At 51.8% G+C, this 22,549-nt stretch overlaps 1 protein-coding gene across 1 annotated transcript in view; it reads right to left on the reverse strand.

Annotated features, from left to right (window-relative positions):
* Window positions 1-22,549, reverse strand: part of SCNN1A (sodium channel, non voltage gated 1 alpha subunit) — a 36,665-nt gene that overhangs the window by 10,220 nt on the left and 3,896 nt on the right. Inside the window, exons 3-13 of the mRNA XM_004692868.2 lie at window positions 14,901-15,168; window positions 13,862-14,052; window positions 9,648-9,751; window positions 9,097-9,260; window positions 8,571-8,672; window positions 8,269-8,386; window positions 5,336-5,414; window positions 5,194-5,251; window positions 5,039-5,094; window positions 4,825-4,900; window positions 3,191-4,476 (exon numbers count right to left, since the gene is read on the reverse strand). Coding sequence (XP_004692925.1) covers window positions 4,027-4,476; window positions 4,825-4,900; window positions 5,039-5,094; window positions 5,194-5,251; window positions 5,336-5,414; window positions 8,269-8,386; window positions 8,571-8,672; window positions 9,097-9,260; window positions 9,648-9,751; window positions 13,862-14,052; window positions 14,901-15,168 — 1,666 coding nt within the window. The 3' untranslated portion in view covers window positions 3,191-4,026. The remainder of the gene's footprint in view (window positions 1-3,190; window positions 4,477-4,824; window positions 4,901-5,038; window positions 5,095-5,193; window positions 5,252-5,335; window positions 5,415-8,268; window positions 8,387-8,570; window positions 8,673-9,096; window positions 9,261-9,647; window positions 9,752-13,861; window positions 14,053-14,900; window positions 15,169-22,549) is intronic.

The raw sequence follows: 22,549 nt of genomic DNA on the forward strand, positions 1-22,549 counted from the left end.
AAAATAAATAAATAAATAAATAAATAACCCGTGCTATTCCCAACCTGGGGCTGGATGCCTTTAGTTACTAATGTTGCTTAGAAACTTGGGGCGACCAGAGAAGAGTAAGGTCCTAGCATGTTATATTTCAATGCCCTTTTCCCCTGGATCCTTCAGCTGATCCCTCACCCCAGAGCCCATGCTCCCTGACTCCTCTTGCCCTCTCTGACCCCAAGGCAGACAGCTGTAGGTGAAAAGGAAGCATCAGTGGTCCTCAGCCCTTGCTTCACTCCAGCCTCAGCTTCCAAAGAACCTGAGGGTTGAAGCCAGACTCAGAGAGGAAGGAGCTCACTCCAGCACACGGGGAGGCCGAGTACAGCGTGAAGAGCTGATTGTCAACGAGAGTCAGATTGCCCAGTGTCCAATGCAAGGAAGCAAGGAGAGTCGCATCTCAGATGCACTGGTGATTAAATGCAGAATATTTAGCAAGTGCTTGCCCTCTGCTAAGCATTCCTTAAGTAATCCTTTGTGTTAATAATCTATAACCACAGCAAAGTACCATTTTTCATGTGACCAGGGATTTTTTTTTAAAGGTTTTTTAATTTATGCTTACAGAACTGGGGTACAGGCCAGAGGTGTGGTGGGTGAGAGGACTTACCAGAGACAGAGTGGGGAGCAGAACAGGCAGATCTATGAAGTACACTGCTGAGGGGAGGAGCGGGCGGGTCAGGAGCGGTCTGCTGCACCATGTGGTCACCTCCGGGGCAGGCGGGGATCGAAATGGTACTGCAGTGGCTTCGGAGAGCTTCCTAATGTGGTGCTTTAACCCGCTGCCGCACCACCAGGGAGAGCTGACCATGGATTTTTAATAGTCTGGTACCAAAGGAAAATTTATTTTATAGGGTGGTTCAAGTAAATATTATTCAATGAGCTTATAGTTTGGAGAAATATTAAGTTGTTCAATAAATTTGCTTTTAAAAAGGTGGTTGGGCCCTACCTGATAGCGTAACAGGTTAAAGCGCAGCACTATGACATCCACAGCCCTGCAGCAGGGGTCCGATCCCCGGCCAGGGAGCTGACCCACATGGTGCAGCTGACCTCTGCTATCTACCCGCTGCTCCCCTCAGCAGTGTACTTCAGTCCATCTGCCTGTTCTGCTCCCCATTCTGTCTCTGGTGAATCCTCTCACCCCCTGCTCCTCTGGCCTGTACCCCAGTTCTTCTATGCATAAATTAATCTTTTAATAAATAAATAAATAAAAGGTGGTGAAAGGTGAGTAAATGCAGGAATACGAAGAGGCAACTAGCTTCAGAGGAGGTGAGAATATGACTATCATCTCTCAGGGGAAGAAGAAATATGCTGAGGGGGAGACAGAAACAGGAGGTGGGCAAACTATGGGTGGTGGAATGAGTGATTAGGAAGGGCAGAGCTTCAGAGAACAGCCCCCCTCCCCACCACATGACACAGACACCCCCCACAGCCGCACTGAGCAGCCTTGGACACTGCATCCTGCCGGCCCGGGTGGGCTCCGGTTCCAGTCCCAGGCATCTCTGGAGTCATGTCGCAGGTAGCACAAGCCAGGAAGGTCATAACAAGAGACCTGGGCTCCAGGCTAGTTCTGTAAGAATTATGAGCTCGCGCACGTCTCCATCACCAGCTAAACTCCATGACGATGGTGAAGCAACTGAAAAGTTTTTTCCCCTAACACCGTAGCTCCTAACCCTTTCTTAGACAAGCCTCTGGGCTTCCACTTGGGCACCCCTCCATGCTCCTATATTTGAGACCCTGGGATCCCCGTATCTGAGGGTGGAGAGAGGCAACCCCTCAGTCCAGGAGTGAGGGTGGGAGGCGGCCAGGCCGTGTGATGGCTTCTTCCAGCTTTGTCCAGCAGGGCCTGCCCACCTCAGCCAAGAAGTGGGACTGAGGAGGAGGTGAGCAGGGCTGAGGGACTGCAGCAGGAGCAGAAGAGGGGCAGGCTGAACCTGAAGGCCCTGACATGGACTCTTGTGACATCATTTTCCCCTCGTCAGCTTGTGTAAGGGAAGGGAAGTTAGACGTCACCACGCCAGTTACAGGCTGTGACCTTTTCTACCTTGCTGGCTTCACCATCTCCCTTTTTCAGCCATTTCCTTGCGTGAGGGGTGGCGGGGTGGGGAGCCGGTGGTGGGGGAGGGTGTTGGCTAATTCTGGGGACCAGGTGGAGGCAGCAGGAGAACCCTCCTTAAAGATGAGAAAAGGGGTGACTTCTGAGTTCCACATCTCATGCTGGAGTGGAAGGAGCTGGGGATCAGAAAACTGGGCTTCCGTGTGGACACCCCCACCCCCACTTCTCCTTTAGTAGACTTGGGGGGATTCCCTCTGCTTCTCTCTCTGATGATGATGATGATGGAGAGTAAGAGTATATTTAAGACCTGGGCCCTCCCTGGTGTGCAATGGGTTAAAATGCAGCACTATGAAGCTAATCAAAGTGGTTGCATGAGTCCATCCCCGGCCAGGGAGCTGACCCACACGGGGCAGCCAGCCTCTCCTGACCCACCCGCTGCTCCCCTCAGCAGGGTATTTCAGTCCATCTGCCTGTTCTGCTCCCCACTCTGTCTCTGATGAATCCTCTCACCTTCAGCACCTCTAGCCTATACCTATTTAAGACCCTGAGGTTCCAGTAGAAACTGGCCTGGTCACTCCCCACACGACAGGGCCTTGGGTGGGGAGTGAAGTAGGCAGATGGGGAGGTTGGGGTGTGGTGAATGGTCTCCAGTGTGGAGTGGCTGGTAACTCGGGTGGGAAGGCAAAGGAGTTTCAGACAATGGACAGGGTGACCTCCCACGCACTGCACAGCCGGTCTCCTGAGGGGAGCTGCCCGTCTTTCCGCTGCACCCTGTCATGGTGGTGGGCACACAGGAAAGATTCATCAGTAGTAGCAGGAAGGAGCTGGCAGCAGAATGCAATGTCAATTCCACAGTGAAGTCAAGGGGTGTGGGAGTCTGTCCTCTCTTGGACCCCAGACTCTCCCAAAAGCTTGGGCAGTGACTTGTGTCCACTCCCCACCCTTCACTGCACCCCCATCCACTCCTCCATGCAGCAAACATTTATTCAGCAGCTGCCTGCTTGTTGTAAGTGGGACAGAGGGCTCGAGCCCGAGGATACAGAGATGAACAAGGTGCAGAACTTAACCACAAGGCGCTCACAGTCTAGCTGGAGAGACGACACTCACGATCAAGAAAACAGATTGCTGCCTCGGCACTCCAGGGGATGTTAGCAAGTGCTGAAGGAATCAGGGGAGGGGAAGTGATCTGTCCTGCAGAAACAAGAGAAGGCATAAACCCTTGCATAAGTAGTGGTGCGTAAGGAGGGTTCTAAGGGATGCATAGGAGTTTGCCAGTAAATGGAAGGGGAAGTTCCCAGGCTAAGAAAACAGGTTGAGCAAATATGCTTGGCAGAGGTCAGAGTGTGTCATGAAGAAGAGGGCAGAGGCGCTGGGTGTGGCTCTGTGAGGTCACGGGGCAGGTGACGCTGGATGAGTCCTGGAGCTGAGAATGGTCAAGTCTTTGCTGCATTATCTGCTCCAGCCCCTGCCCTGGGGAGTCAGGGAAGGGGAACTGCCATGAACTGAACAAGGGGGCTTTTGGGTGGGGTTCCCCACCCAAGCTCAAGAAGAGCAAATGTTTGTGTCTCTGGAAACAGTGTGACCAGGCGAGTGTGGGGCTGGCTGCAGCCAGCCACTGTTGGGCGGGAAACCCATCCCAGCCTTTATGTGTCCTTGTTTGTGTTTTGTGCTGATATCTCTTGTTTCCTAGGAAAATTCCTTGTCACAGCTCCAAGTTTGGCTTGGCTGATCCGAGGGAAAAGGAGCGTTGCCTGCACTTGGGTGAGGAAACCAGAGTCTCCTAGAGGCTGGACGGGGTTCAGGGGGAAGCAGCAGGGACGGCTCTGCACAGGTCTCCTGCTTGTGGTCCCTGTTGCCCTGGCCATTTCTGTAGCCTCTTGTCCATCCCGCTCCCTTCCCCACACCAAAGGCAGCTGGACTCAGAGAGAAGCCCAACACATGCTTTAATCCTGCCCAGGCTGGTCCTGCCCTCCCGGAAGAATGCCTGCCTTGGGGAGGGGACTCTCCTTCCCCTCAGAGCCCCTCTCCAGCACAGGCAGATGAGCTGGTGATACCCACGTCTGAGGGCGTTGGGCGGGGCCCAGGGTGGCATAGGCAGGTGGAGGGGCTGTCAAGGCCAGGGTGGTAGCAGGGTTTGGTGGCACTGAGGCGGGAGATGAGGGGTGGGGGCAGAAACGGGAGGGCAGGGAGGAAGTGGGGGTGGAGGCCACCTCCCGGGCACCCCGGCCCCCTCGGCCTGGAGACCAGTAGCGGCTGCGGAACCTCCGGAGCAGCATGAGGAACGTGATGACCAGAAGATCAAAGATGAGCTCGGCCATCTCCACCACAGAGAGCACGGAGGAGCCGAACCACAGGCTCCACTGGCTGCCCAGGTTGGACAGGAGGGTGACCATCTGTGAGGGGAGAAAGCACACTGACCACTTGGGCGGAGAGCCCCGGGTGGTCTCCCCTGCACTGGCTGCCTCAGTCACTTGTTCAGCCTTGGTGTGGCCCCCTGACTCCTTCACCGAGGTGTGCCTACCTGGCACACTCTCTCCCATCGCCCCAAACTTCATTCCTAGCACAGCATCCTTCTTCCGACCCTCTCAGCTCACCCTTGCTCCTGGGCTCCTTCCCTCGGTCTCCTATGTTCCAGGCCCAGGCCCCTCTGGTCTCTGTTTTCCCCGACACCCCCCCCCCCCCACTAAGACCCTCCAAGAAACCCGCTGGCTCTCCCCCAGGCTCGGGGAGCCAGGACATACCGTGACCGAAGGCGACTCAGAATTGGTCTTGTAATTCAGCTCCTTGAAGAAGATGTTGAGTTTGGCAACTCCATTTCTTTGGGCGTGGGCAGGAGGGGTAAGGATGACAGAGGATTATCTTCTGGAACTTGAAAATACCTTCCAATCAACTGCATCCGCTCCTCTTTCCCTCCCCAGCATCTCCTTCCCAGGGGCAGGGCAGGGCAGGACTGACCTTTTGTTATTGATGGTGTAATTGTTCTGTCGGGAGAGCATCTGGAAGACCCAGTCCTAGGAGGAATGGGGGTGTTGATGGGGCTACCCTCATACTCCTCAGGCTGACAGGGCTGGGAACGTTGTCACGCCCCATCACTCCCTCCTTCACTTTACCTGGGATGTCACTGAGGGCCAACGTGAGTATCCCGCAGAGAGCTGGTAGCTGGTCACACTGGGGTGAAGAACACACTCAGTGATGAGGTGAGGCTTTCCCACTCAAGGCTCAGCTGAGCATCCTGGCTACCCACCCACTCACCTGCAAGGCTTCCTGCACTTGGCGAAACAGCCCAGGCGGTCCGAGGAGAAGGCATCTTGGAGCTTATAGTAGCAGTAGCCTGTGGATAGAAGGGATGCATATTTTCCCAGGACACCTCAACTTTCTCCAGCCCACACCTAACAGGTTCCCTGAGCACCCACTTTCCAAGAGCATCGTGTGCATTAAAACAATGCCCCTGAGCGACAGCCTCAAAAAATGTTGAAGACATTCAGCTAAGTCAGACAAAACTTAACTCATGCCTCTATGTTGCACTTCTGTAAAGGTGTAGGCTAGGATTTGGGCAACAATTAAAAAGTAAAAAAAAAAAAAAAGAAATTGTTATTGCATAAGAATAATGAGAGTCAACCACTTCAACTCACTAGGATGGTTCTAATAAAAACCATCTAGTAAAAAAGTGGCAAGAACACGGCGTGACTGGAACCTGCAGACGGTGGTGCTGGGAATACAGACAGTGGCCACTTTGGAAAACAGCCTGGCAGTTCCTTAAAGGTTAAGCAGAATTATCTGGTGTCCCAGCAATTCTATTGCTAGGTAGATACCAGGAGAGCTGAAAACCTATGTCCAGGCAAAATCTTGTCCACACAGGTTCGTAGCAGCGTAATTTACAACAGCCAAAAAGTGGACACACACCACATGTCTAAATGAGTACGTACACAAAACCCAGCACGTGCACAGAAGGGAAGTCAGTCATAGAAAGGAATGACCCGCTGGTACAACGGGGGAAACCTTGAAAATACAGGTCAAGTCACAGCACACCCTCTTGCCATGCCCGCTGCTCCCCTCAGCAGTGTATTTCAGTCCATCTGCCTGTGCTGCTCCCCACTCTGTCTCTGGTGAATCCTCACCCCCTGCACTTCGGGCCCCAATTCTCTACAAATAAGTAAACATTTAAAAAGAAAGAAAAGGAAATGCAGGCCAAGTAAAGGAAGGCAATCCTAAAGGATCCCAGCCTGCATGATTCTGTTTCCATGCCACTTTCAGAATAGGCAGGTGCAAAGAGACAGACAGCAGAGAAGGCAGAGGAGGGACAGGCCCGGGGTGGGGGAGGGCAGGGAGCAGGAAGTTGGAATGAATTCATAGGTACAAAGTCTTTTCTTAGAGCGATAAAAAATATTTCAAATCAATTATGGCAAACATTGCGTAATTCTTTGTCAATTAAAAGCTACACTAAACCAAACTGAACTGTGCACTCTACGTGGGTACTTTTTTTTTTTTTTAAGATTTATTTATTTGTGCATACAGAACTGGGGTACAGGCCAGAGGCTCAGGGGTGGCGAGAAGGCTTCACCAGAGACAGAGTGGGGAGCAGAACAGGCCGAATGTCGAAGTACACTGCTGAGGGGAGCAGCAGGCGGGTCAGGAGAGGTCTGCCACGCCATGTGGTCACCTCCGGGGCAGGCGGGAATCGAACTCATGTGGAAGTGGCTTTAGCTTCTCAGTGCTGTGCTTTAACCCGCTGCGCCACCAGGGAGGGCCTCTACGTGGGTACATTTTATGTAACAGGAATTATCTCCATAAAGTTGTTAGACAGAGAGAGAGAGAGAGAGAGAGAATGGGCGGGTGGTGCCCCCTCCTCCATTAATTCCCAAGTCCTCAGGTTATTTGATCATTCCCGCTCTTTCAGTCACCATTCCAGAAGTCTTTCACCTCAGTTTCCCAGGGCGGAGGTTCTTAGGAAGGGGAGGCTGCCGAGGGCAAGCAGCCCCAGGACACAGGCAGACAGTGTGTAGCCAAGCTCCTTGCCCTCAGCCTACAGCTTCTCAGCAATCAGTGTCCTTATTCTCCTCTCACAGATCTTCAAACACACAACCACTTAGAAATCATTGCCGTGGGGAGCAGTGAGCTAGGACCCCTGCTTGTCTTGGGGGAGGACATCTTCTGGCCGGGAGGTCGGGCCGGAGCCTGCCTTCCCTCCAGCTCTGGTGCACCAGCATCCTCCAAGGTCAGAGCCACAGGATGAAGGGCAGAGGTGGGCGAGCAGACCGGCCCAGGGAAGAAACCACGATGACCACAGCCAGAGCCAGCAGGGGTGACGCTGAGCTCTGGAGGCTGTGGTGCCCCCCGACCTGGTCCTCCAACAAAGGCCAACCCACCACCTACCAGTGGAGAAATGGGCCCAGGGAGCCCGGGGAGGACCACCCCAGCGGCCCCAGACAAATGCATATACACTCCAAATGCCAACCCTCTATTTTCTGTAGTTCTTTGTTGGGGATTTTCTTCCTCCCCCAGCTTCCTAGACACAGGCTTCCTGATGAATAACTCAGCTGCACCGAAAGGAAAAGGGGTTTAACTACCGCTAGACCAGGCCAGGGGAGGGATTCCAGGGCTCGCCAGTGTTTTCTGACTATGCCTTTCCCTAGGGAAACAACTCTTAAAGAAGCAATGTCAGAATATGGTTTTGGTTTACAAAGGACAAGCCTACCACCATGGGAGGGAAATAGTGCATGTACTACAGATCATACATAAAATGGAAGATGTTAGGGAATGAAACAGACACATGAAACTTCTAGTATATTCTCTGTGCACCCAGGGCCTCAGGAGGAAGCTGCGAGGGCCAGGCAGAGCCGCTGAAGCCTCAGCAGGCCCCAGTGCGGAACCAGGGAGACTTTCCTCATGAGCTCTTCCTTCCTTAAGCTGAAGTTAGCTTTCAATGCAGCCGTTCCATTATGCACACAGAAGCCGAAACGGAAAGAGAGAGAGACTGTGAGGGAGGCAAAGGGAGCGAGGAGGGAGACAGGCGGTGAGAGGGAAACTGAGGCAGAATCGAAGACAAGTAAACAAGAGAAAGAGAAGTGAGCTGGGCTGGGTAGCCAGCCCCCACCTCCACCCCAGACAGAGGCCTCCAGAGCTTGGAGGGCTTGGGAAAGTCCTAGCTCAGCGGGAGCAGAGGGCAGGAAGGCCCAGAGTCGCACCCCAGGAGTCACGCCTCCGGTAGTTACAGTACTCCACACCGTCAGGCCGAGGGTAGAAGATGTAGGCGCAGCCACACTCCCTGATCATGTTCTCCTGGAAGCAGGAGTGAATGCACACCTGGAAAGGAGGGCAGGAGGGGAGGAGGGTCAGGCGCCTCTCCCATGCAGCCCCAAGAGCAGAGGGCAGCAGACATCTCCACCCCTCTCTGCAGGGGTGGGGTGGGGGGCACACACACCCTGACTCTGCCTGTCCACAGTGCAGGCCCGGGAGGTGGAGCCCAGTGAACCAGCATGGGCCTCACCTGTTGCGTGTATTTGGAAGACTTGTACAGGTTCTTCACAAGCACGTCGCTGCCGTCCTTCGTGCAGTCACCATAATTGCCCCCGAGTCTGTCCAGTGCTTCCTGGGAACCACAGCCACAAAGCAGTCAGAGCTCAGAGCAAGCAGCCGGGCCTCTTCCTGCATCCTGTCTTCTCTCTGGCCCCCAGTGGTGTCTCTCACCACCAGCCCCCCATCTGCCTCCCATTTCAAAAGAAGCTGCCAGTGGCCCCCAACGCCTATCCAGTGGCCCCAATGCTACTTTCAAGGCCCCGAGTGCTACTCCGTGATGCGTGTCCTGACTCCACTCTCAGCCGTCTGGCTCCAGGTCACCTTCGGGCCTGCCTCCTGGTGCACATTCGGCCAAACCTGCTCCTGAAGCTCTCTCCATGCTCAAGGACCCTCCCCACCCCCAGCACGGCCTCTGTCCCAGGCTTTTGGGGATTCGGTCTGCCTGGCTCCCCCTGCATTCTCAGGGTCTCCTCCCAGCCTTGCAGTCAGCCCCTTGCCTTCCTCATGCTGATGGAGGTCTCCACACCAGGCCGCAGGTTAAAGCCACCATCATCCATAAACGCGGGTTCATCCTGGCCGTGCACCATGACCCTGGCCCCAGTCACCGTGGAGAGCAGCGGGATGAAGTCGTTCTGCTCTGTGCGCAGCGTCAGGGACAGGCCTGGGGGCACAGGGGAGCAGAAGAAGCATTAGAGGAGGGAAACCCAGCCCATACCCTGCCCTGTCTCTGACACTCCAAGGGGAGCAAGACCAGGGAGGGAGACCCAGACCAATCAGCACCTACCCCCCCCCACCCCGCCAACCCCACCTCCCCAACCCGCCCAACCCCGCCACAAGCTGGATTCTCGAAGGGAGGCAGGTAGACCTGGGACAGGATTCCTATGGACTAAACGGTGCCCTGGGGTAGGGGGAGAAAGAATCGTTCTGGGTTAAATCGGCATGGAAAGGCGAGGCACAGAGGGCCGGAGCACCTCTGGAATGCAAGCTCCAGGCAGGCACATGCAAGTGGACAGGGCAGTCAGGGCAGAGGACACATGGGCTCACCCACCATTGTTGATCCCAGGCATGGATGACATCCAGAGGTTGGAGTTGTTTTTGTCATTGAAAGTGTAGCAGTTGCCATACATTGGGTGGTGGAACTTAGAGTAATTCCTTACCAGAGAGAGAGAGGGAGCAGAATGTAAGTCCCAGGGAGAACAAAACTTGCAGAATAGTTCATGTCCTGACCACCTGGGGGCTCTGCCCACACTCTAACCAATTTCCTGTGCGGGCATCATCCCTACATCACAGAAGAGGAAGCTGGGGCTCAGGGAGGTCAACTCATTGCCCAAGGTCACACAAACATTGATGACGAGCACAGGACTCAAGCCCAGGTCATTCAGCACCTGCCCGGGCTCCTCCCACCAGGTTACATGACCTCACTGGCCTGGTGTCCTCTCTCCTTGCTCTGTTGTGCTATGAAGACTCTTGCAATGTCCCCCGCTTCTCATGTGTCCAAACCTTAGCTCTCCATTGAGATTGTGATCTCCTTATGGACAGACCTCATCTCGTGTACCTCTGTATCCTCTCTGGGTGAACTGCACAGCTCCTGGCATTTGGCAGATGTTGGAGGCCGTTACAAATGGCTAATGAATGAAGGAAACAAATGCAGACATGGACGGGAACAGGTCTAGAGGAGAGAGTGATTTGTTGCTGAGAGAGAACTGAACGGAAGAAGGTCAGCTCCCAGGACAGGGACAAAGCCAGGTACATCAGCAGGTCTCTGATCAGCAGGCCCCAAACTGGACTGTACAGGTTTGGGAACAGAGAAAGAATCTCGGAGGCAGTTGCTGAGACAGGAATATAACTGTCAGCAAGTCGTAAGTTCCCAGAGAGGCTGTGTAGGGTTGTAGCAAGAACCCAGACAGGAACCAAGGGGACCTGTGTTCTAACTACTCTGCTTCTTGAAGCTGGTGATGGGCAGAGGGAGAGAAGAGACAAGGGAGAGGCGGGAAACGGGGCTGTGGCAGCGAGGCAGAGGATGGACAGAGGAAGCGGGGGAAGAGGAAAGCTGGCGCATAGCAGTGGGGATCTGTTTGCCTGATCTTGAGCAAGTCGCTTTTTTCTGAACTTAATCTCCCATGTGAAAAACAAGATGGCGCTGCATGATCTGGAATAGTCCATTAACTTCGAAGAACAAAGGCACAGAGGTATGAAATATTGGTGCACATTCTAGGAGATGCCAGGAAACCTGCAATCAGGAAAGGATGAAAAGGGGCTGCAGAAGCGACAGTCCTGAGGGGCCTGTGGGCCTAGCTCAGCAGGGCAAGCGCAATCCGGCCGATGGCCTCAGGCGGACTCAGTAGGCTCCATAGAGCACAGAGATGAATCCAACAACAGAGCTTAGGAGAAGGGAGATCTAGACCACAACACTTGTATGCACACATGACCTACACGTTTTGTAAAAACACAGGCATCATGAGAATACATGAGGAGGCATATGCCTGATGGGTAGGGTCTCAGGCTCCAGACTAAGTCCTCCTATTTGAACGCTAGCTCTAACAAGTATTGGGGGTGGGGGTCGACCAAATTTGTTAATCTCTCTGGGCTATAGTTTCCTCACCCGTAAGTGTTGATAATAGTGAGGACTAGCCCCTTATTAATGTGGGGCCAGTGAGGAGCCAATTACACTTAGGACAGGACTTAGCACTTAATACAAGCAATGTGTTTGCTATTAGAAGTACAGGAATTCATTAAGATAACCAAGGTTAAAAACACAATAAGCAGTAGAGATTGTGGTAATTTGCAACTCTTATACACTGGCTTTGGGACTATAGAGGGTACAGCCACTTGGAAAACAGCAGAGCAGTTCCTCAAAATGCTAAATATAGAATTACTATGTGATGTAGCAATTCCACTTCTAGGTACATACTTCAGAGAAATGAAAACCTACATCTGAGCAAAAATCTTCACAGGAATGTTCACAACAGCTTTGTGCACAATCACCAAAAAATGAAAACGATCCAAATGTCTATCAACAAAGGACATGATGGCACAACAAAATGTGACAGGGGTAGATGGTGGAATAGTATTTAGCCACGAAAAAGAAGCATTGGCACTCACTGCACCCTTAATAGCACGCTAAGTGAAAGAAGCCATACAGAAAGGATCACATATTATATTATTCCATTTCTACGAAATGTCCACAAGAGACATCTACAGAAGCAGAAGGTGATCAGTGGAGATGAGGCAGGAGGAAGGAGTAACTGTTAGTGAGCACAGGGACTCTTTGGTGGGGTGAAGAACATTTTCTAAAGTTAGACAGTGATGACAGTTGCACAGTTCTGTGTATATAAAACCCAGTGAACTGTATATATCATCAGGATGACTTTGCTAGTAGGTGGGTTATATCTCAATAAAACTGCTACTGGTACATATACATAATGGAATATTACTCAGTGATCAAAAGAGATAAAAGCATGCCTTTTGCAGCAACATGGATGGAGCTGGAAGGGATCATGCTTAGTGAAATAAGCCAGAAAGAAAAGGAAAAATACCGATGGTTTCACTCATAGCAACCAGGGCGGGGGGAAATAATAATAATGAACAACCGTATACCAGAGACATTTTATGGGGGTGGAGTGAGGAATGGGATCAAAAATAGAGGGGGGAGTACATGGGACTATGGTAATGGCACACAGGTGATTTGGTGATGGGAAGCCCCACGGAGATTACAACTGAGATGGAAAGGGCACAAAGTGATGTAAAAATAAACTATTATATATTTTTTAAAAAACTATTACTGAAAATTCTAGAGAAAAGGGAAAAGGACTTAGAGGGAGGGAATGAGGAATGGGTCAAAATACAGAACTTCTACTTGATTCTAAAGGTCACAAGAGCATCTAGGGAGAGTAAACAGGAGGAACCAGAATATTTCAGTCCAAAAATGAAGTAAGAAGAGTGAAGCATGAAGCCTCCTGCAGTTGCAGAATGAAGGAAGGATTTGGGGGTGGAGAGGTTTATAAAAACCCAGATGAGAAATGATAAGCCTCTGAGCTAAGGAAGTGACCCAATGTCAAGATGAACTCTGGACTTGCCGTTGCTGGGGAGGTAGGAGCAGGAGGCACTCTGAGTGAGAGGATGGCAGGTGTGGGCAGGTGTGGGCAGACGGCTCAGGTACTGCTGTGTCTCACTTCCCAGCTGGCATCCTCTGTCCGCAAACAAACAAACTCCAGAGGCAAGAACAAAACTGTGGGCTGGCCAAGGTATGTGTACCAGGTGAGGAGTGGGGGCAGGAGCAGGTGACACCTGGCACAGCTGTCATTCTGCAGCAACACTGAAGGGTGTTCTGCAGAGCCAAGCGGCTGCCTCCCCCTGCAGCCCTCCTCAGCCCAGCAGAGGCGCTCACAGCACCTGAAAATTGAGGTACGGAAGCAGGGGGAGGGGGCAGGCATCAGAGGCTACAGAAGGAGACCCCACATACTCCTAGCTTCCTAGTGCCCAGAGACCTCAAAGTCATCAGGCATCATGCCCTGAATGCAGGGACTTTGTGGCAAGGGTCATCACAGAAAGGATGCCAGGTAGGCACTGCAGTGGAGTGGGGGCCCAGTGACCAGGGACAATCATTCCACCTGCCTGAATGCCAGCGTCAGAGGCCCATTAGTCAAAGGCAGTTGACAACCTGCCCTCACATTTGTTAACTCCATGCACCTCGTAGAAGTCTTGAAGTGAGTGTGACCATCATACTTATTGCTTGAGTAGAAGTGCCAGAAAGGCAAGGATTATGCAGAAATATAATACACAGTGGGTGTATCCCCAACTGTGACTGGCAAACTTTAGATGTCAAAAATATTGGTTGAATGAATCTCATTATTTCTATTTTACATAGAAATAGCCTCGCTGAGTGAAACATCCAGTGAACAAAGCAAAGCTTCACCCATCACTTAATCCAAGCTTTTTCCACCATCACTGCCCACCTGTCCTGTGAAGGTGGAGTGTGGACCCAGGTGACCTTCTGGGCACTTTTGGATTAGATGACAGTGAGAAAGAGGCAGCCCACTCTTCCCTGGGTTTGTGTAGGTAACCGGCTGGTTCTCTTTTACATGCAGTTTTGCAGTGGCCAGGAGCCCTGCAGGCCGATTCCCAGGGCAGAGGTTTGGATCAGACCCTTGCTTCTCCCTCCTATCCAGTTATTTTGTCAACACACATAGGTGCAGGCCGGCCCAGAGAAAAAAGTACCCCCCCACCCCCTCAGGGAGCGCAAGTCTTGCAGGATGGACTCACGCCTGGTTGCAGGACTCCTGGTTGAAGCGGCAGGCGTAGATGAAGTTGCCCAAAGCATCTTCCTCCAGGGACGGAGAGGTAGCTGACAGCCGCGACAGAATGTTGATGTAATGGAAGCGGTACCACTCCCTCACTGCGTCCACCCCTGATGAGTATGTCTGGTAGAAGCAGTCCGATTTGTTCTGGTTGCACTGCACAGAGAGAGCAGAGACTCAGAGGCCAGCAGCAGGGCCGAGGAATCAGTGGCCTGAGGTCCCCGGGGGGCTGACAGACAGGGATAGAGCCAGAAGCTGGGGAGACCAGAAGGCAGAGAGAAGCAGACACACAGGGAGAGAGAGGACCAGGAGAGCAGACTCCGAGGAAGGAATGAAGGCAGCCAGGAGGAAACCAGAGCTGTCCAACAGTTGTTTCCCCTGGAGGGCAAGGATTCTTCTCTCCCTTCCACTGATTGGAAGACAAGTGGTCAAGGCTTGTCCCATCCATGGAGCTGGAAACAGCAGTCCTGTGTCCTGGTCGCTTGGCCTCTCTCACTGCAAACATGAAGGGGGGGCCTCTTCATTCTGGGGGGCTGTTTTATATGAATCTTTATAAAGGGGGGGTTTTCTTCTTCCCTCTGATTCTTTCCCATTTCCTCTTATCTCTCCCTTTTATTTTTACAAAATATATATTTTTTAATTCTCCTTTTTACTGTCTCCTTGTGTCTTTGGTTGGCAGTTCCAGTTCCCCATTCCACCAGAGGGTCCTGGCGGAGCCCCACCACCCCGTGGGAGACTGAAATTCAGGAAGGTGCATGTCCCACTGAAGATTTGATTCCCCTTCACTTAGACAGACCCAAAGCGAGGAGCCCCCAAACTAGAGACCCTATTTAATTTGAACTCAAGGTCCCACTTCGAATCACCAGGCTCAACAGTGCCCAGCCGGGGTAGGGAGAGGGAGCCCCGCCCGCCCCCGAGTGTGGGCGTCACCCCGACGGGAGGGACGGACGGAGAGTGGGCCCGCCCACGTCTGGGTTTGGGGGGGCCGCGGGGCGGGGCCTCACCAGCTTGAAGCCGATCTTCCAGTCCTTCCTGTTCACTTGGGGGTTGTTGTCTCGCACGCTGGAGGCGGCGCTGCGGGCTTTGCGGCCCTGGTGGGGCGGGGACGCGACCCACAGGCGCTGCAGGGGATGTGGCAGGGTGGCCCGGAGGTCCCGCCGGCCTCGGGGGTGCGATCCCAGGATGCTGGAAGAGTTGTATTTGTAGAGGTCGAAGAGCGTCTGCTCCGTGATGCGGTCCAGCTCCTCCAGCTCCTCTTTAACTTCTGTGTACCTGGGAGAGCGAGGGGAGAAGGGTCAGCCTAGCGGGTGGCCTTGGGTGAACCCTGCCCCTCGGGGCTCAGTTTCCTCAGTTTCCTCGAGGTCACTGGTGAGGTCGGTTGCTCGTGGAGAACCCGCGGGGAGTAGTTCTGGTGGTCTGTGAGCCATCTGGGGAGTGGAGGAGGCAGAACAGGTGTGCGAGGGGGGGAAGGGTGTTGAGGAGGGTGGGGGGGGGCTTGAGGGGGCGGGGTAGAGGGATGGGCCCTGGCGCTGATGCCAGTCATTGCCGCCTGTTTATCATTAGGGAGCTGCGAGAGAGGCGCCAGCCTATGAGACACTCTCCTCCCACTCGCCTGGCCTCCGAGGGAACCCAGAACCTGTCAGCCTTTCTCGGAGGTTGGAGTCTGGGTGCAGTGGGGAAGCTTGGGCTAGAGCCGAGCCCTGACTTGAATTGGCCATCTAGCCCTGAGCCCCTCTGGTGCTGTTCTCAATCAGAGTCTCAACAGAACTTCTAGAATCTCCGGTGGCGCTGTACAATTACCTTTGCTGCACCCTCTCCACTCCCACCCCACTTTCTCTCCCTTAGACTCCGTTTTAATGAGTTTTGGGTGGGGCTCAAACACCCTAAGTTAAACACTTCCCAAGATCATTTATAACATTCCTTCTCCATTGTGAAGACTCCACTGAGTTCAGAGGGCCTCAGGGACAAAAACCACCAAAACAAAACAAGCTCCCTGAAACTAATAAACAAGTTTGCAGGGCGCAGGACAAATATGCACAAATGAATTGTATTTTCACATGCTCACAGCAATTTACTGGAAATTGGGTTTGTGATCCACAAAAACAACACCCTGCTAAACCACATCAACTACTAGGAATAAATCTCAGGAAAGACATGCAGGACTTCACACAGCAGTCCCGCCGCCTGCACAAAAGCCAAAATAAGCAGCTCTGTATATTCGTGGGTCAGAAACTCAGACAGTTCAGATTTCTCCCGAATTGATCTTTACATTCAACACAGCCCCTGCGAAAATTTCAGCAGACATTTTAAAAGAAATTGACAGGCTGATTCCAAGGTTTACATGAAGATGGAGGGGGCGGGGACAAAAACTTAGAATGGATAAAACACACTTGGTGTTTGGCGTAATAGAGCGAAGCTAGAGCACTTATTCTACCTGACATTAAGACTTTCTATACAGCCACTGAAATCAGAGCGGTGTAGTAAGGACTGTAAGACTGTAAGGACAGTCTCTGAATCAATGCAACAGACTAGAAGACAGAAATAAATTCACTATTATATGGTCAGCTGATTTTTGGTCAAAGAACCAATTCTATTCGATGGAGAAAAAAAATTGCTAAAAGATTTATTCATTTATGCATACAGGAACTGGGCTACAGGCCAGAGGTGTGGGGTGGGGGTGTAAGAGGAGTCATTAGAGTCAGAGTGGGGAGCAGAACAGGCAGATGTACTGGAATACACTACTGAGGGGAACAGCGGGAGGATTAGGAGAGGTCTGCGGCACCATGTGGGTCACCTGCCTGGTTGGGAATCGAACTCATGTTGCAGTGGCTGCAGATAGCTTCACGGTGCATCTAATACTAAATGGAGGGGGAAAAGAACCTCAACCCCTACCTTTGACCATATACAAAAATTATATCAACAAGGATCATAGACCTAAATACAAAATTCAGAACCATTAAAATTCCAGCTCTAGTGGTGGTGGTGCAACGGGTTAAAACACAGCACTTGGAAAGCTGCTTCAGCAAGTTTGATCCCCCACTGGGAGGTGACCCACAAGGCCTGCCAGACCTCTCCTGTCTCACCCACTGCTCTGCTCCCCTCAACAGTATACTTAGCGGATCTGCCTGTTCTGCTCCCCGCTCTGTCTCTAGGGAATCCTCTCACCACCCCTGCACCTCTGGTCTTTACCCCAGTTCTGTATGCATAAATAACTCTTTAAAAAAAAATCCAAAATATTCCAGCTTTTCAGGATGTTGGGGTAAGTCAAATTTCTTGGAATAAATAATATCTAAGGAACAACTCATCCTGAAATATAAAGACCATGTAAATCAACAAGAAAAAGGTAAGCTGTGTCAAAAATGAACCCAAAATATACTAAAGAAGCTCAACATAATTAGTCCTCAGGGAAATGCAAGTTTAAATTATAACGAGATATTTAAACATCCATTAAGCTAGAAGACTGAGATAGTCAAATGTCAGGGGGAGGGGAAGGGGAGGAATAACAAATTGCTACTGGAGTGAGTTTAAAGCGGTACCCAATGCCACTCCAAACTACTTACCTAAGAACAATGAAAACATAAAGGCTTATACATGGATGTTCCATAGCAGCTTTTGTCACAATAGCCAAAGGCTGGGAGCAAACCAAATGTCATCAATACCGCTCAGCCACAAAAACTGACAGACACTAGCTTAAAACGGGAGAATTTCAGAAACATGAAGTTGAGCAAAGTAAGTTAGACACGGGGCCTCCCTAGGGGTATTCTGTGCTATCACGCCATTGCCAACCACTGCAGCAGGAGTTTGATCCAAGGCCGGAGAGCTGACCCACATGGCGCGGCAGACCTCTCCTGTCTCACCCCCTCAGCAGTGTACGTCAGTACATCCATCCACCTGTTCTGCTCCCCGCTCAGTCTCCAGTGAATCCTCTCACACACACCCCCACACCTCTGGCCTACACCCCAGTTTTTATATGCATAAATAAGTAAAATAAATCTTTAAAAAAATCAGTAACACACTTACTGAACAAGTTGAATTACCAGAAAATTTAACTTATTTGATCCCATTTATATGAAATCTAAGAACAGATAATTGAGGCTGATAGAAATCAGAAAACGTTCATGGAAGAAGAACAGTGAGTGGGAATTCGAAGAGGCAGCAGGTAACGGAAATGTTCAGTGTCTTGATAGTCAAACCGCAGTATGCAGCTAAGCTTCCTGCAGTTTATGTCATGTAAATTACACCTCAATTAAAGAAAGGGAGCATACTGGCTGTGGACCCCACTCCCGAGATTCAAGGGTGAGGGGGTCTGGAGTGGGGCACCACCTTTCGAAGTGCCCCAGGGGGCGCCAGAATGCAGGTAGCAAGGGCCTAGTCTAGTTCCCATTTCCACTGTGTTCCACCATGGTCTCCGTTTCTACCTCCTTAAAAGTCTAGCTGGCTGAGATTTAAAAAAAAAAAAAAAATGCACAAAATGAAGAATGGCATAAAAAATGAAAAATATTTCTTAAATATTTATTTAGAAAAAATGACAGTCTAGCTGGCTGGGCCCTGTCAGCTCTCCCTCCCTCTTCTCTCCTCATAGAAGACAATGCAACAAAGGTTGAGAGTCAGTGTTTGACATTTGGGGACATTTGCTTGTTACTGCTAGTGAAAAGAACACTAGCAATAGCCAACATCTTCTGAGTTGCTGTGCTTTGAGCCAGAGACGGTGGCATCAGAATGTACATTATTTAATGTCATCTCTGGGATAATTCAGCCTGCTATTAACCACTATCATGCTAGACACTAATACCATAGTCATTCCCTCTTCTAGGTGAAAAACCTGAGGTAAGGTAACATCAAGGACACAATTTCGGGAACTGGTCAGAAACCATTGTGACCTTCACACTCCCTTCCATTGCATGCCTGCTGCCTCTAGCTATTTTTTTTTTCCAAAAGGGGGGGAATTTTTTTTTAAGATTTATTTATTGATGCCTACAGAACTGGGCATAGGCCAGAGGTGCAGGGGCTGTGAGAGGCTTCACCAGAGACAGAATGGGGAGCAGAGCAGGTCGACTGACGAAGTATACTGCTGAGAGGAGCAGAGGGCAGGTCAGGAGAGGTCTGCCGAGCCATGTGGGTCACCCCCACAGCTGGAGACGGAACTCACACTGAAGTGGCGGCAGCTTGCAGTGCTGTGTCCCAACTTGTTGCATCACCAGGGAGGGCCACCTCCAGCTACTTTTGGAGGCTGGTGTGGCTGCCAAGAGAGAGCACCAGAACCAGAGTCACCGGGCACACATTCTAGCCATGGAAATGTTAGTAAGTAACCCATTCTCAGTGTCCTCGCTTTTAAAATGGTAGAACCCCAGATCTGCCTGCCCCATGAAGTTCTTCAAGATTTAAATGAGAAAATACTCAGGGACACAAAGCATTGAGTATCAGGAGAAGCCCATCCGGAACACAGACAAGCACCTACAGCCTGGGAAACTGATGTGACTTCCTCATGGTCACACAGGAAGAATCTGTCTCCCAGCGTGGCTGGAGTTATTCCCACAACATGATTTACCCGGTCTCTGGGCAGGACCCCCTTTTAATACCTCCCCCCCAAAAGTCTCAAGGACCTCTGTGGCTTCTGCCCTCTGCACCGCCCTCATTCTCAAACCAATTCCAAGCTGTTACACTTCTCTAGCACATTGCCCTTCCTTGCTGGCCCCTAGGCCAGGCGCTCCCTCAGGGGTCCTCATCACCCCTCCTGCCTCTTCCTGAGAGGTTCAGGTGAGCCCCCTTCTCACTCTCCTTAGTGACAAGGCTCCAGAAGAGGCCAGGCTCCAGACAGAAGTCCCTTACGCTTTGCTGTTCCCTTTTATGACTTAAGGCAGGAAGAAACATTCCCTTTCAGTTTCCCTTTCCCTCCCTGTCAGTTGAAACCTATAGTGAAACAATTGACTACTGAGTCCAACACAGTGATGATACCAGATCTCCCTGGCAAGAGGATCTGATGGGGTAAAGAATGCCTGCAAAGGGCTTCAGCTGGACAGCCCAGCCCTCCTAACCCTGACCACCTCTCCTCCTGGCCTCTGCTCTGCCCTGGCAGGTGGTCTCCATGGAGGGTGAGTGAACAGACAGGCATTACTGTCTCCACTTCACACTTGAGGAAACTGAGGTCCATCAGCTGGCATCTTCTGGAAGGCCACTCAGCTAAGACATAGTGGAACCAAGACTTGAACCCAGGCCTGTCCAACACCATGGTCCCTGCTTTCTCTATTACTGCCTTCAAGCTCCAAAGCACTTGAGACCCAGCAGTAAACCTCCTTTCCTGGAAGTTGGTTATCTCCCCTCCAGCCCCTCTTCTCTGCTCAGGACAGACTTGCAGAGGCAGGTATGTGTGGAGATTAGGAGATGACTCTGGTCGCTTCCTCCTCACACTTCTTCTTTCCATCCTCTTGGTAGCCTCCGCCTAGAAGACCATGCTCACCAGGCCTGGTGAGCACCGGCCCAGCCGGCCTCCTCAGAGGCCCCTAGGAGAGCATTCCTAACCAGCATTCTGGAAGTGTGAGGCAGAGCTGGGCACTAGAAGCTCAGCAGCTTCCTCCCCTGCTGGAATGCCTGCTCCCTCCTTCCTACAGGGACCACTTCCTTGGAAGCCTTGCCTTCCCTTCCTTGGGCCTCCGTCCCAGCCCTGTCTCCCCCACTTCCCAGACACCTCCCACCTGTGCACACACAGCCCCAGTGGAGTGCCCCCACCCCCAACCCTGGCCCTATGTGCTCAGCCTACACCACAAAGAGTCCAGTCAGCCCCTGCGCGTAAGCCCCCCTCAAGGACACAGCCAGGCCCTCGACAGTCAACAGTTCTGATCTCTCAGATCACTTGTGAAATTCTGTACTGACTGCAACATTTTAAGAGTCACAGATGTTCATAAGCAAATGATTGATCAGAAGACAGACCGCCAGCGTGGTAAAGAGCCCTAGAAATGCTTTCATCCAAGGAAAAGTTACAGGAACTAAGTTCTTTTTTTTTTTAATATTTATTTATTTATGCACACAGAACTGGGGTACAGGCCAGAGGCTCAGGGGTGGCGAGAGGCTTCACCAGAGACAGAGTGGGGAGCAGAACAGGCAGATCAACGAAGCACACTGCTGAGGGGAGCAGCGGGCGGGTCAGGAGAGGTCTGCCGCGCCAGGTGGGTCACCTCCGGGGCTGGAATCAAACTGTCACTGAAGCAGCTGTGGCTCGCTTGCAGTGCTGCACCCTAACCCACTGCGCCACCAGGGAGGGCCCAGAACTAAGTTCTAATCCACTTTGCAGGTCATGGCCTAGCTTGCCGCTTTTCACACAGCTACCTCAGAGACGCTGCTCTCCCTCTCTGGGCCTGTTTCACCATCTGTAAAGTGGGAGTATTCGTAGTCCGGCTATTTAAGATCGTTATGAGGATTCAACGTGTTAAAATGTGAAAAGCACTGAGAAAAATGCACATAGGGACGGCTTAACTGCCACCGAGTGCATGATGATTACCACTGTTATCGGAAAAGAAAGTGACGATGACATGAGATAGCGCAGCCGCTACTTAACCACCACGTGACTCTGTGGTCTCACCCAGAAGCAGAGCCTGAGACCAGATTTCAATTGTCACTCCTCCCCTGAAGAGCTGAGTCACCTTCGCAAGCCCCTATGATCCTTACCTGAACTGCTTGTGTGAGGATCAAAATGTCATCGTGCACTTTGCAAACCACCACACCTAGTGTGTCAGAGGTGCTCCCTAGTTGGCCCTTGGGCAAAGGAGATAGGTTTCGGGTTGTTTCAGAGCCAGGCCAGAGGGCAGGCGTGATGAGGTAAGCTGCAGCTTTACCTCAGAAAGTACTTCCTTTTCTTTTTTTTTTTTTTTTAAGATTTATTTATTTATGCATACCAGAACTGGGGTACAGCCCAAAGGTGCGGGGTGTGGGAGGAGGCGAGAGGATTCACCAGAGACGGGGTGTGGGAGGAGGCGAGAGGATTCACCAGAGACGGAGTGGGGAGCAACAGGCAGAGGGAGATGGACTGAAATGCACTGCTCAGGGAAGCAGTGGGCAGGCCAGGAGAGGTCTGCAGCACCATGTGGGTCACCTCCCTGGCTGGGGATAGAACTCGTGCTAATGTCTTCCATAGGGCTGTGCTTTATAACCCCGGTGCCACCAGCGAGAACCCCCCCTTTTTTTTTTTTTAGCAATTTATTTATTTAAGTATACAAGAACTGGGATACAGGCCAAAGGAGCAGGGGGTGAGAGGATTCACCAGAGACAGTGTGGAGCAGAACAGGCAGACACACTGAAATACACTCCTGGGGGGAGGAGTGGAGAAGTCTGCTGCGCCATGTGGGTCAGCTGCCCAGCCCGGCTGGCCTGGAATCAAACTCCTGACACAGTGGCTGGTGATAAATAGCTTGATTGCACTATGTCTTTAACCCCTGCGCCACCAAGGAGGCCCCTCAGGGAGCATTTTCTAACAGCAGTGCCATAGAGGCAAAGGGTTCTTGACAGATGGAGTCCATCACTGCGAGGGGCATAGGAGCCTGGGCTCTGTCCTTGCCAGGCCACCCACAGAACCTATTTCCTGTTGGGAAGGAAGCTGACAGCCCAGCTCAGAGTCCCCTCTTTGGGGACTTGCTCCTCTCCTCCCCCCATTCCTGTTTCC

Source organism: Condylura cristata, unplaced genomic scaffold (assembly GCF_000260355.1).
Source record: "Condylura cristata isolate star-nosed mole 26May11 unplaced genomic scaffold, ConCri1.0 scaffold00034, whole genome shotgun sequence".
Classification (NCBI taxonomy): domain Eukaryota; kingdom Metazoa; phylum Chordata; class Mammalia; order Eulipotyphla; family Talpidae; genus Condylura; species Condylura cristata.